The sequence below is a fragment of the Symphodus melops genome, assembly GCF_947650265.1.
Source record: "Symphodus melops genome assembly, chromosome: 8".
Lineage (NCBI taxonomy): Eukaryota > Metazoa > Chordata > Actinopteri > Labriformes > Labridae > Symphodus > Symphodus melops.
In genome coordinates this window covers 23324336-23339154 of record NC_136698.1, presented here as the reverse complement: position 1 = coordinate 23339154, position 14819 = coordinate 23324336, and the positions used below count along the sequence as shown (strand labels likewise).

At 39.4% G+C, this 14819-nt stretch overlaps 1 protein-coding gene across 1 annotated transcript; it reads left to right on the top strand.

Moving 5' to 3' along the window:
• Positions 1-1141: 1141 nt before the first annotated feature.
• ephx4 (epoxide hydrolase 4) lies at positions 1142-13408 on the top strand. Its single transcript, XM_079350033.1, has 7 exons — positions 1142-1615; positions 3099-3184; positions 4609-4766; positions 8192-8320; positions 8701-8804; positions 10489-10637; positions 12473-13408. The coding sequence occupies exons 1-7, from the start codon at positions 1373-1375 to the stop codon at positions 12711-12713; spliced, it is 1110 nt and encodes a 369-aa protein (XP_079206159.1). The 5' UTR covers positions 1142-1372; the 3' UTR covers positions 12714-13408.
• Positions 13409-14819: the final 1411 nt, after the last annotated feature.

Here is a 14819-nt window from a genome sequence, read left to right as displayed (position 1 = left end):
CAATAGTTAGAACTACACCTAGTTGAATCACATGATATCTGTACAAATGTTTTTCTCCAATGAAAACCCAATTCATGGTTTACAGGAGATCAATAGTTCTGTTAAAGATTTGACCACAAATAAAGCTACAAATTACATTTGAAGTCACTAAAAAGGGAGCGTTAGATATTTATGTTCTCTAAACATTCAGCATCTTAAATTAATAACAAACTTAATTTGTAAGGTTTTTTTCTGCAGCCGTTTGGATGAAGTTAGCCAAATAAAATTCAACATGGCGTCTTCTTCATTCTGTCACGTCATAGCAAATCTTTGTTTCCAGCACAAGACCGTTTTTAAGGCAGGTCAGCCCTCATTAATAATTGAAGTAACACTGTTACTTATTTATGAATTCAGTTCTTTTTATTTCATTGTGTCATAATATGGGCTCAACGCTGAAGAGGTTTTATTAAATGTCAAGTTCTTCATTTTTAGGTAACACTAACAGTAAATTAGTTATGGCAATTCAGTTCGTGTAGACCCTCTCACACAGTTAATACAACATGTGAAAAGAAATGCCTTTTAAGTAAAATAAAATAGACTCCACAAAACAAAGACATGACACAGTGCAGTGGGAGAACTTGTGGACTGCAGTCAAAGATATGTAGCCTAATCTGTTATACTGCATTTCCTGCCACGTGATGGATTAGGCTAATCTTGAATTGGTTAACTGGTTTATAAGCTTATGTGTTATCTTGTCTCCACTTGTGCTTTCTAACAAAACAATAGCTTGGTTTAAAGGGCTGAAAAAAGCACACCTGTGACCGCATTACATTGAAATGCGTCCAGTATTAATGCGCTGTCTGAAAAACACCAGTCACGTATGATTAAGATGCGTAGCAACCGTCTATTATCCTACAGCTGGTTGTCAAATAATTAAGATGAAAATAAGTATTTTATTGATTGACCATGAAGAAGAACATGATGTCTTATAGAAACAGTGTGGTTTCATGCGGCGTGCAGCCCTGGAGCTTTGCAGTGATACAGGGATCTCTCTCTGTTTAACAGCGCCTCTTAGCTGTGCTGAAATCACTGCACATCACTGACTGCATAGACGTGCTTATTGCTGGATTTCGGACTTGCCTTGTATAGTCAACAACACCGACTCCTGCTAAACAACCAGTGCTGTCACACGCAAGCGTGAAATCTGACGTGATGCTCCAGCCTCCGTCCCATTCAAACGTTTCTCGGGATCCTCCCTTCAGACAGTCGTGCGTATGCGCTGCGAACGCCACAACGGCATTGTCAGAGCAGCATCTGAACACAAGCGACAGCTTAACACAGAGAAGTCAATAGGTAACTTGATCTGGATCGATTTTCCTGCGGCAATGTAAAAATGGCGAGAGTGCTCCACAACTTGCTGATATTTCTAATCAGACTTGCGCTAAAAATCAGAGTTTTGGGATATTGGTCGCTTATATACGGTTATTGTGGTCTCTGCACCGTCGTAGCCCTGCTGAAACTTTGGTGGAACATCGTCCTGAGGCCGACAACAACCTTCCAATGGGTGACTCGTGAAACTCCCCCGGCTTGTCTGAATGACACGTCCTTGGGAACCCACTGTTATGTTAGGATCAAGGTAAGACGCTGGTGCACTTGGACATGAGAGGTGTCTGCTCACTGTGGGGGAAAGTCCATTGTGCGTGTGTATGTGTGTGTGTGTGTGTGCGTGTGTGTCTCGCAAGCTACGATGCTCAGACGTGAAAAGCTACAACACCTTGTTTTGCCGTGTCGCGTCGTGAAAAGACAAACAGGCCTGATGTTTGGTCATATCGTGAGGCATTCTGTTTATTTTTGAGAGGTTTTTCGGTGGCGTCGCGGTTTGCTGGCGCTGCGCTCAGGTGGTTCTGAAAGAACAGCTCCTCCGCCTCTACAAGCTGCCAGCCTCCAACGAAACAATCTGTGCTCAACATTATGTAATTAAATACCAAGGCATGCCTGTCACATAAAAAAACTGCAGGAGCCTATATTGTCTGCGCAGGGATTGGCTATTCATTTGGAAATTAAAAGTATAAATTCTTCATCATAAAAATATTTAAGGAGTTCTGCATTTAAAATAAGATGGACAAAAACGTGTGGAGTATAACCAACAACATCTACTGTACATAAAGTACTGAAAGTGTTCACACTCTGCAGGGAGACCCCTGACATTGTTAAAGACTTAATTGGTCATTAATTTAAACTGTAGAGCTGTTAGCATTCATTTCCATCTGCAGCTTGTCCAGTAGATAAGGCTAATTCTAAAATCCTATGACACTTTAAACAATTATTGTGCATTTCAAGCGTGGCCCAAAGGCCACTGGATGAAGACCTTGTTAAATTACATTTCTAGCTCCGTCCACCAAATAGTTTAAAACTGAAGAAGTCTTTCAGAGGAGAGGTGAGACGTTTTTAAGATCTTCAACCAGTCCAGTTGCCTTTGGGTCAAGCTTCAAATTGACCCTCGATGACTGAGAACCTACACAGACATATTATTGAGCATTGTTTGAAGATTTTTTTCGTATCGAAATCTCAATTTTCATTTAGCAACTAATTACAATTTCCATAGGGTAAACCCTATGCAGTTATAAGAACAATATTCCCCTCTGTAGTTTGGTGACACAAAGTAGTTTTAGTAAATGAAATATGCATGTAATGTACAAGATCCTTCGAGTTGTGCATGAGTTAAACAAACCTACACCATGTTTCCATGCAGGAAACAACAACAATGGTTTCATTTTGTCAGTATTAGGCTGTAGTAAATCGGTTCTGTTTAATTTCATGTCTGATTCAGATGTGATAATAGCCAGAGACTCTTTTTTTGAAAGTTCGTTCAAAATGGCAGATTTCCTTCGAAAGCTTAATGAAGCAGCAACAGACTCACAAGACAGTGACTTGCCGGATAATTATGCTCATCATCTTTTGAGTCAGGAGTGAGTAATTGTTTTCCTGATATCTGCTACATTAAGTCATTAATTCAAAAGTGCTGACTTGTTCTATTCTGTCCTCAAAATGCCAGTGGATGAGACTGTCAGCTGAAGTATTTTTTTTTTTTAAATGCCATTGTCTCTTCTTCCTCCCAGGAGTCTGGCCTCAGGTTTCACTATGTTGCTGCTGGAGAGAGAGGAAAGCCACTCATGCTGTTCTTACACGGCTTCCCTGAGTTCTGGTAGGTCACAGGGAAATCAGGGTGGGGGGCAGTTGCGGTAACCGCATTAGTGAGCTCCACTTCACTCAGAACAAGCCGACAAGCCAACTGTAAAACTCTGCTTGTTCAGCTGTCTGCTATTGGTTACGTCGGTCACTTCTCTTAAAAAGAGAATTCCTTGGTTGTGAGGTTTCAGGTTTTTGGATTTAATCCTTGAAGTCCACTTCCTGTGCTGTAAAAATAGAGAAATGTAAACCCAGAGACAAGGGGATATGAATGGCTATCTGGGGAAACGGTCCCAAGCATTCAAGATCTCCTCCCTCTAATATGATATGTATTGCTTCTGGATTGGGGCCAGAGGTTGTCAAGAGCTGTAAAGCTGTCCATATCTCTAATATACCATCTAAGCTGCAGACAGATTAATTAACAGTAAGGGCGAGCTCTTTCTACTTCACTTGCTGTATATTCTTCACAGGAATGACAAACTGCGATGAGAGTGACATGGGTGGAAAGAAATCTTCACACTTAGTTAATGTGTTTAATTCCCTCTTTGAAATGAGAAGTGTATCTGTGCATCAGAGGGAGGGTGGAGGGGTCCAAGGGGCTTACTATGCTTTAAACCTCATCTATATTCTGAGATCGCAGTTGAGTGCAGGGATCTTATACTGACTCATCAGAAATCGCAGTCAGGGCTCTGCATCTTTCTTTCCCCCCTGTACAGCTGAGCATGAGGAGGCGGAGGGGGATTTCAGTCCTGATGAGGAGCCGCTACAGAAGAAAAGATCTTCAATTAGGAAGTCAGCCTGGCTCACACTATCAGAATCTAAAACAGCTTCTGTTATACTGAAGTGACCTTCACCTATTCAAGAAAGTCAAGTTAAAGTTTTAAACAAAAGTTAGTAATTTAATTCCTATGGTTGGAGTTTATAAAGCAATTTAAAACCCCCCACCAGTGCTGGACATAATTTTACGAGGGAATTCTACTCAGCCTGTCAAACACTTGCATAATTTGTGGCTCTAACAAGAGATTACATAAATCCTTAAAAGATGCCCCAGTTTGTCTTCAGTCTGAGATTGCAGGCTGAAAGTGTTTAGCCGAAAGTCTTTGTTGCATACAAGGGGTTGGAACTTGAGGGGCTGCGCATGAGAATGACAGAGGACACTGCCAGATTGCATTATGGGGGATAAGGGAACCAGTGTTCAGGGGGCTGGACCCGAGGATACTAAAAGTCAGAGTATCTAGACTTTTGCAGCATTGATTTTTACAACATTTGGATTCTGTTTGAGTTTCCTTGATTTCTTTGGCAGTATTAAACCCACTCTCAAGGAGTTTTGGCTATAGCTGTTATGGAACAAACTATTTGAAGACTGCCTCTTCAAGTGTGAAAGTAAAGTCATGTAAAAAGGAAATCTTTGTTATATTTGTATCTGTTTGTGTGCCTCAGGTTCTCCTGGAGATACCAGCTGCGAGAGTTTAAGAGTGAATTCCGTGTGGTGGCCATCGACATGCGGGGATATGGCGAGTCAGACTTGCCACTCTCCCCTGAAAGTTATCGCTTCGATCACCTGGTCACCGACGTCAAGGACATCGTGGAGTACTTAGGTAATTCTGTTTGAGTTTGGAAAACTGTTTCTGTCTGTAATTAAGAACAAATCCTCCGAAGTGTGTTGAGTCTAAAATAAACTTGTTTATCAGTCTTAAGCTGTGGACAGGCCTCAGGCCTGCAGCATGGCATGACAAACTTCCTGTGAGTCATTCTTACAGAACATGGGACATTGTGCAGCTATAGAGCCCCCAGCCAGCTGACTGCATGCTAACAGTAACAGGAAGCTAGCCTGAGGCAGTCTGCTCACACCAGCATCCACTAATGATCACTTGGCCAGAATGATATATTTTTTCAACTTTTACTGGCCAACAAATCACTCTCCTTTAAACTCACAGACTTTATACGATAATCAGTCTGAGCATTGAAATGTCACTGAAGATTGTCTAATGAGTTCATATACAGTCGTTAGAGTCTGGTAGCTCTATCTTTGTCCTCTCCTTCACACTTGTCACCTCATATTTAAGTGTGTTACAGCTACGGTTTCAGCACTAATTACAAGATTGCTGAAATAATTTAGATGGTCATGTCCTGACTTTGTTACACATACAGTACACACTGTCCTTAGCCTACTTACTTGCATAATTTTCTAATAGATGATTGCGGTCCATTATAATTTGAGTTAACCCATCATTCTTACCAACATGATTAAAATAAAAACTGTTGCCAGCGATCACAAAAAGGAGCACACTATAATGCAGCAAGAAACAATATTATTATTAAGAATTGGGAGAGGATTGGAGCTTCTCATTGTAGTGTTGATTAAGTGCTGCATCATGTTCGTTGTGCTATTTGTGAAGCTCTCTGTCTTGTTGCAATATCATTTTTTGTCTCGTCTGTTCTCAACGCTTTCATTTTCTGTCTTGGGAAACAAAAATACTTCGACTACCATGATGATAATGCCCACTCATTACAACCCACCACCTCTGCTCTACAGCTGCTGACGCTCACAGTGTTACTATGATTACCGATTCGAACCTTGACACCTTTGAATCGATTTTTTACTTCCTCACTATTAATTTTTACATCCCTACTGACACCTAGTGATAATATTGATGCTGCCCATTACTCATTGCTTACAATCATTATGAAAAACCTTGATAAAAAGCCCGGGCTTTATATACTTCCATCTATAAAATGACCCTGTCTTCATTTGGGATAGGCATTTATACAAGATGTGCTTGTCATTATTTTCAAATAAAACTCCGGCACAGCAAAGATGAGAAAGATGATGAACTTGAAATTATTACACCAGAAAGAATATTTAAGTGTGCACAAAGTTAGGATATCAATAAGAAAGTAAAGTAGATTTTGAAGGCAGTACACTGACCTGTTGCTTGGCTGGTACGCATCATTATGTCACACTTTAACCGTTACTACAACAGTTACCTTATTAAAGCTATAGCTACAGAGGCATTAATGATTGTAACATTCAACCAAATGATTGAGTTCTTCACTATTTATTCTTGTGACTTTAAATTGCTAAATGCTTCTCTATGTTTGCCAGCGAGCTGCTTCACTTTGCCCGTCTGCTGGTTGGTGCTGGATGTTTCTAACATCTCGAAAAGAACGTTGAGGAGAACAGTTGGGCTAGTTTAAAACAACAAAGCTCTAATTCAGACATAAACTTCATTAATTAGTTTAATAACCACAGCTATGAGCTGAAGATGCTTTAAACTCTCAACGGGGAATCTCTTTAGTGTCACTGCTTTGAGAAGAACATTTCATACTATTGTTTGATTAATTTAAAGACGGTCTGGTTTGATTATACTGTTTGTAAAAAAAAAAAAAATTGATCAGAGTATAAAACAAAGACCCATAATGGTCCACTTAATGGTAAAATAATGGTTTGAAAGCTAATGGTAAGTGTTCATGAGCAGTTTTTGAACCCATTCAACGTTAAAAATTCACATTGTCTCGATGGTGCTCATGAGTATAGCTAATGCTTTGTAGCTTTTTCCATTGTTCTAGCTGTCACTGTTAATTTCTTAACAGGATTTCAGGAGCTTAGCACTCAATAATGCATCATAGTTATTTTAGTGGAAGTGGGAGGCCAGCGTTTATCATACTTTAACTACTGGGCTCTGGTTTAGAAACAGTACTACCCATCTGTTGGAGACCTTGTGGTCTTCTCATAGTTTTAAACCAGACATTGCACATACCGGTCTCTTATTTCAGTAAGAATTATCAAATCAATTCAAATAAATGAAGCTCTATTTATTCAGCAGCCCACAGTGTTTCACTCAGCAAGAATGAAAAACAAATCAGATAAAAAATGTGGTACAATTTACAAATAATGGTCATGAGGGGAAAAAAGCAATCAAAACCTGTTATAAGAAAAAAAAAACTGAGAATTAAAGATGTAAAAAATATAATAAAAACTCATGCGGCAACATCACTCCTTTATCACATCCCATGATCTCATGATATCACATATCACATTTAAAAGCATACTTTAAAGATGTGTGTTAGTATCCTTTTCAAGGTCATATATGATCCTCCTTTTCAACCACTTTGAATAAGTCTCAGAGCTCACCAAAACATGTCAATCAAGTCTAGTGACACATGTTCGCGTTGACTTGACGTGACTTTTAAAAATAAAGAGAGTTTTCCGCTCCAATAATGAGAGGCTGTGGAAAGTACCTTAACCTGTACTTTTATACGGCATACTGTGTCAGGAAAATACAAGAAACACTATCCAGGACATCAGTGATCTGGCTCAACTTTATTAAAACATGTTAAGTTAAATATTTGAAGTCTTGATCTTGCAGCATCATTCTCAACAAGCTGAGGGTTTCTTTTAGACTTTTTTTTTTTTTTTTTACAATCCAGTTAAAAGACAACACATGCTATATATGGATGGATTCAAGCAGTGTTTAAACATTTCAATGGAAGTTTTCACCATATAAGACAAATAAGAAGTAAGATTATACTATCAATGTTCAGACATTGACTGCAGTGTTTGATCTGGCAGTCAGAGCCCATTTTCATTTTCCAAAAGTTTCCCCCTTAGCCTTAGCTAAATATCTGTGCCTTTACGAAGCATGTGCAATATCTATGCTTGGTGTGGGGCTTGTTTGTATAATTCTTACCAGTGGCTGTTAATGGTGCTTCCACAGGAAATGGGATTAGATTATAGGTATTGGCAGAAACGTGTTCAGAATTCTTCAGGCAGATGCTCTGACCTTGATCTGCATTTGGCTGTATGTCATGAAATACATCCTTTTAATGGGTGTAAATGTCCTCTGAGGGAGTAAGCCAGCATTAAAGATTTGAGAACAGTATTGATTTTTTTAGGGTACTGACATGCTTTAATAAACAACATCTGTATGGATGTGCTGTTAACATAAACAGACAGCTGTCTTCTTCTTCTTCTACTACAACAATAATACACAGTCTCATGTGGTTTTGCTTTTCTTCTAAGGATACAACAGATGTTGCCTTGTTGGCCATGACTGGGGAGGAACCGTTGCGTGGCTGTTTGCCATTCACTACCCTGAGATGGTGACGAAGCTCATTGTTCTTAACTGTGCCCACCCGTCTGTGTTCGCAGGTAAGATAGCTCTGTGTGCAAACAGAGGCACTCTCAGATCACAGTTTGTTTGTCATAAAGGAAACCATCTTTGTTTATGCTAATTAGAGAGCTTCTGGTTTGGCTCTTAGATTATTACCATAATAATGATCATTAATTAGGAAGTATTGTTACTTCAATTCAATGTATGCATCCATCTGCCACTTCCTCTTCTGCCTTGAGGGAAAGAAGATAAGAAGCTAATTACATGATGCTAATGTGGAGCTGGAACAGCTGGCTTAGCTGCTGCAAACAGAGAGGCAAAGTCATTGACAGTTACCACATCCACGACCTCACAGCGTGTGCAGAGTTGCCGTTAAGATTAATATTGAACTTCTCTGTCTCTCTCTCCTCTCTTTCAGATTACGCTCTGCGTCACCCCAGCCAGCTGCTGAAATCCAGTCATTTCTTTTTCTTCCAGCTGCCCCGCTTGCCAGAGCTCATGCTCTCCATCAATGATTTCAAGGTGGTCTGTTGTGTGTGGGCTTAAGCGGTTTCAAGGTCAAGGTTGTGTGTGTTTGAGTCTTTGTGTGTGTTGTGTGTGCATGCTCGCTGTTTATATGCATGTGCATTGGGATATGTTGCATGTTCTTACCTTTACAGGCTATTTTTAGTGTTTGCATCATTGCCACTTAAGGCAACCTGCTTTTCGAAAGGTTAGATAAAGGTTAGATGTAGTAAACTAAATTATGTTCTTATTCTCTATACACTAAGAGGGAAACAAATGCTGAATGAAAATTCTTTTTTTCTTTGTTGTTGATTATGGTTAAAATGAGCTCTTTAATTGAGTTATATCATAAAAATTGTCAATCCGAATCTCAATGTAAAATGCAAATCTCCATTAAAAATGCTCCAAGGCAACCTGTAATGTTTGGGTAAAATCATGAAGCATTTTCTTTTAATAGAAATGAGCATTTAAAACACACTGCATGTTGTGTCTAACAAAGGTTTTCCCCAAGGTCAATGTCGACAGGAGCTTACACTCCCACCTACCCCTGTGTTATGTTACAGTAATGAGTGGAGTGGGAGGATGGTTACCTTTCAATCTATAAGCCCATTGGTCAAAAATGAGGAAGTGATGCATCATCTATGGCAGGAGGAAAAAAAGATGGAAGAGAATGGGAGGGAATCAAGGTAGAAAGGAAAAGAAAAAAACACCAGAAGGGATGGACTTCCATGTTTGAAGGACGATAGATTTATCACGTTCATACCAAATGAAGATTGAACTGATCGTTTAGCTTCACATGATGAAGACCTATGAAGACCTATGTTGTTAGCAACACATTGGCTGTTTTGCATTCATTCAGTTGAGTGTGATAGAGGGCAGTTTAATTCTGCACAGACCTTTGAGTGTGTCTCCTTGTCTTTTGGAGAATACTTGCATTTGACATTTTTGACTGAGGTCATAAATGTAATATGTAAAGGGTATTTCACAAGATGGAAAAGCAGAGTATTTATGAAGCGTCTGAAGAGCACTTATATAATCATTTTAAAAACACGGCAGTGCCTTTTCTCTGTGTTTAAAAAAAGATGCCGTTTTATTCCTTCTCCATTAATATGAAAAAAGTTATCTCGCCAACATTTGCCAGTAAAAGGAAGTGACAGCCAGCAGCAGCTTAGCATATTGACAGTAACAAGGCCAAATGGTGGAAAAAAACATGTAATGGCTTTTATATTTGCTCAAAGCAACCTCCACACAAAATGTTCTCTTTTTTGTATGTGAAGCTAAGACTATGTCTGCTCATAGTCATTCTTCAAAATGTTGAACTGTCTCTTTCCTTGTCTCAAAGCAATTTAAAAGGGTTTTTTTTAAAGCGTTGCCAGGCATTTTTAAATGTCATCTTGTGTTGAAGTGTTCACATATTCTCATATTTGCCAATAAAATGCAAGATTTCATAATGTTCCACTCCCCTGTGTTGGCGTTTTAAAAAGTTAAAGCACAGCATGTAATGTTGTCAAGCCAGCAGTAAGTCAGGGAGTCAGTGCTGTGACCGAAGGTCATCAGAGATGATTTAAACACGGAGGAACATTTTCTGACTCATATTTCAGTGACACTGATGTCTTATTTTATGAATGTGTTCTAGATCAAATTGCACCAGTAACATAAACTCACCACAGTGTTTTTTTTTTTTTTGCTGTCTCTGCTGCAGGCTCTGAAGGCCTTGTTCACCAGCCGAAACACAGGGATTGGAAGGAAGGGTCGATGGCTCACTGCAGAGGACTTAGAGGCCTATCTGTATGCTCTCTCACAGCCAGGAGCTCTGACTGGAGCCCTCAACTATTACAGAAATGTCTTCAGGTGGGGGATAGTTCACTCAACAGCAAAAAGGACTGATTTTTGATTGGAGAAATATGAAGAAGCAAAGAACTGTTCTTTTACTTAAGTAAAGGGTGAATGCAGCATTCTGAAATAGTTACATAAAAGTCAACGTGTTGACTATTTTCAGGAAAATCTTCAGGTACGAACAGTTAAATCCCTCAAGATGTTATATGATTATAATATTCTGGTTAGTCAAAATGACTGTAGTTGTATTTTACTAACTTAGTATTCACTTTAAAATAAACAATAACCCTGGAGTATCTCTCCTTTAATAAGTTTATCATAAGACATGCATTTTACTGAAGCTCCTTAAACAGGCATGCTGTTGCCATAGGAGACCATTTCACTGTGGTAGCCTACTCTGAGATGGGTTTTTTTTATTCAGTGTGTTCTGTCATCATCATTAGCTTTGATGAAAGAATCACTTGAAGAGCAGTGAGTATGTACTTTTCAAAACGGTTTTTGAATTTATTTATTTTCATTTTATGAAATACTGGATGTGATGCTGTCGAATGCAAATTTAGTAGCGCCATCTTCTGTCAGAGCTCTGCAGTGACGCTTTACGCCTGACCCTTTACTCAGGCCAAAGGAAGAGGAAAGATTAATATTCATTCTCGGGGTCATTCTCCCACGTCAGACGCGACTCGCTGGCCAAGAGTGATCATCACATATCAGATCAAAGAAAGTATCAGTGCATGCATTTTTAACATGTTAACTGTGAATGCATGGCTGAGCACGCCATCTGCTCCCTTCTCAAGCAGTGAGGTATCTGAGAATAGCTTTTATATGCTTCCGTCAAACAAATATCACTGACCCATGCTCAATTAGCTTCTCCACGAGAGCATGCTTTACATAGGCACCAGGGACATAAATACACAGAAACATCCATCCGTCCCTCTTGCTCATCCTGGCCAGAAGGGCTGGAGCATTTTCCTGCACATTTCTACAGAGATGTAAAGCAAACTGAGATGTGTAATGTAAAACACGAGTTTTGCGGTGCTGCATTAGATTTCTGTAATAATGATGATGCAGGTTGGTCTATCGAATTAGAAGAAGTCTCAAAATTATCTGAGATCAAGAATCGTTTCCATCTACCTTTTTTGATGCACATCCCGACTTATGAAAAAAGTTCCTCTGACATCTTGTGATATCTGCCGGCTTCCACCACTGAACTTTCAAAAATTATAGCCAGGATGCCTTTCCTTATTTTACGCCTCCAAGTCTCTCAAAAAGCTAAAACAAGCTTAAGATGCAATGACAATATGGACACAAGTGAGAAGTACTGATTTTATAAATTACTATAGTAAGTTACCAGTTAAAAAAAACATCTCATTGCTTGGAATCTTAAAAGTACTAGAAACAAGGACGGATCATAACATCCATGGTGACAGGCAGCTCTAAGCAGCATCTGCTGACTCTGTTGACTCAACACATCAGTCCTAACTTGTTTTTTGAATTCTCGTCACAATGACTTAGAGGCCAATGCTGACGTTGAGTATAAAAAAACATGAATACAACTCACACCTTACAAATAGAATAGGAAAACAGACATGGCTACATGTATCTAAAACCAGCACTCTGAATATGAAGGAGCTCATTTGATTTCATACGCAGCATTCAATTCAATTCAATTCAATTCAATTCAATTCAAAAAACGTTATTTTTCCCCGGGGGGCAGTACATCCTCCATGACTGTTCATGATAACAAAAAGATCAACTTTGTAATAAGTGTTAACACTTTTTGAAGTATGTTGTCTTCTAGAAATTTCTCATACTAGAGACTGACTCTGTTTTATTTTCCTTTCTCTCCTAAGCTCTCTTCCCCTGAGCCCAAACCACGTCAGGTCTCCAGTGCTGCTGCTGTGGGGGGAGCGAGACGCCTTCTTGGAGCAGGAAATGGCAGAGGCTTGCCGCCTCTACATCCGCAATCATTTCCGTCTCAACATCATCTCTGGAGCCAGTCACTGGCTGCAGCAAGACCAGCCTGATATTGTAAACACCCTCATATGGACCTTCCTCAAGGAGGGAGAGGGACGCAAAAGCTACAGGAACTAAATCCACAGAGAGGCCTCCTCCAGCCCCTCCCCCCTTCTCTCCCCTCTCACTTGCCACACCTGGAAGCCTGGAAAATGCCTGTGATACCAAGCAACATAGTGATAATGCAATCATTCTTTTAATCTTTCACATTTCAGATATTTTATAAAGAGGTCAGCTGTACGGGAGAGAATCAAAGCACACTTCAGTGGAGAGGACACTGGGCCGTATATATATGTGGCACACATTCAAAATATTTTTTGCACATGGCATCCGCCTTAAAGTTTGTCAGTTACAGCATTACAAATGTGTGGCAAAATCTCCTTGTGACTTGTATTGTGTGGTGCCTTTTAACTTTCAAGTTGTGGCGGTGTAAAGATGTCAGGAGAGACTGGGATAGGGTGTTGTCTGCTGTACGTGTATGTCTTATCGGGTCGCTCCTCTCTTCTTTGGGCACAGTCCTTTGGGAGCAGAACGCTCCAGATCCCTTTATCAGGTAGTGTTGTCTACAGAAGGTTTCTTTTTGTATCTTTCACCTCAGAGATACCTGCTGAAATATAGAGAATGTTGTTATCTTAACCTGTATGTATAGAAATGTCAGTGATGGTTGACTATGGTTGTACTATTTTGTATCTATTCCTAAACACTGCATTTTGAAATCCACTGAGCCAGATCTACACCATTTGATTTTATAAATAAAACTATGTGTGAAACTACTGGACTACACCGCTCTTTAAAAAAAACAAAAAACACTGGCCTGTTTTTGGGATAATAATAACGCTGGTGTGTTTGAAACTGTGCTACATGCAACCATGTGTTTGCCTGTGAACAGCCGCTCTGAGTTTTTACACACAGGAGATTAAAAAACAACAGAAGTAGTGATGATTGTACTGTTAAATATACCACTGAGCGTAGTGACACAGGAGTCCATAATGGTTATTTTGAGTCTACAAACATCAGGAAATATATATTTTTTTTGTTTCCTATTATTACCTCGATGGTCATACAGTATTTCAACAGAGATTCTCATGTGGAATTACTCTGAGGTGTATATTTATCGGTCTTACATAAACCGCACACAACCTCACACACATGCACTGCTGAGCTATTTAAAGAACAGAACATTTAGGCACTACGTTACCATGTTTGTTTCAGACCAATAGGAGCGTTTTAGAGGATTTATTATTTTTTACTCAAAGGATGTAGCATTAGGCAAAGAAAAACTTATCACATGTAAGAGCGGATTTGAACTTGAATATATGAGCGAGGCTTCGGTGAAGGTCCATGCTCATGTTCTTATCTTAAGCACCTTTTTATGATTCAACAAAGTATCCCAGATAGGAATGACAATAGTCAGTTCATCATCTTTATTTTTTTTAGCATCCTCATTCTCCTTATTACTGTCTAAATATTTATACCATTGTTTTTATTTTTATTTAGCAATAAGACATTTATCAGAATCAGAATCTTTTTTTTATTACCAGGTACATTTACATATATGAGGAATTTCTCTTGATGTATTGGTGCAAACAACAGAAGCAAATGTCATATATAAAGAATAATTAAAAATAAAAAATAAAAATAAAAACACACAATATATACAAAGTGTTATGTGGGGAGGGGAGGGCAGGGACAGTGTGAGCTTGACAGCTGAGAGGAAAAAAATTTTCTTGAGGCGAGAGAAGTCCAGCCTCTTACCAGAGGGGAGAGTCTGAAACAGTCCATCTGCAGGGTGAGAGGGGTCATGGCCATGATCTTACCTGCACACCTCAGGGTCCTGGAGGTGTACAGGTCATGCAAGGAGAGATGGTAAAAATTGCAGCTGATCACCTTGAAAGCCCTCATCAAAACCAGGAGGACACCGTATTAGAAATATGAAGGCTATTTCTGTTGTTCCAGATTGCCTATTCTTAGAGCTCACTATTCAACCTTATTTGAAATATTTTGTGTCTGTGGCTCCACGGTGCTATTTCAAACGTTTACAGTTTGCCCTGACTTCATAGTATAGGACAAACATTGCAGGAGAAGACTATGACATCAATGCATGTCGAGGAAACGCTCCTATTTGCAACCACTTTGCAACTGAGGTGATCTCAAGGCAAACGAACCCAGGAGAAATTTGTACAT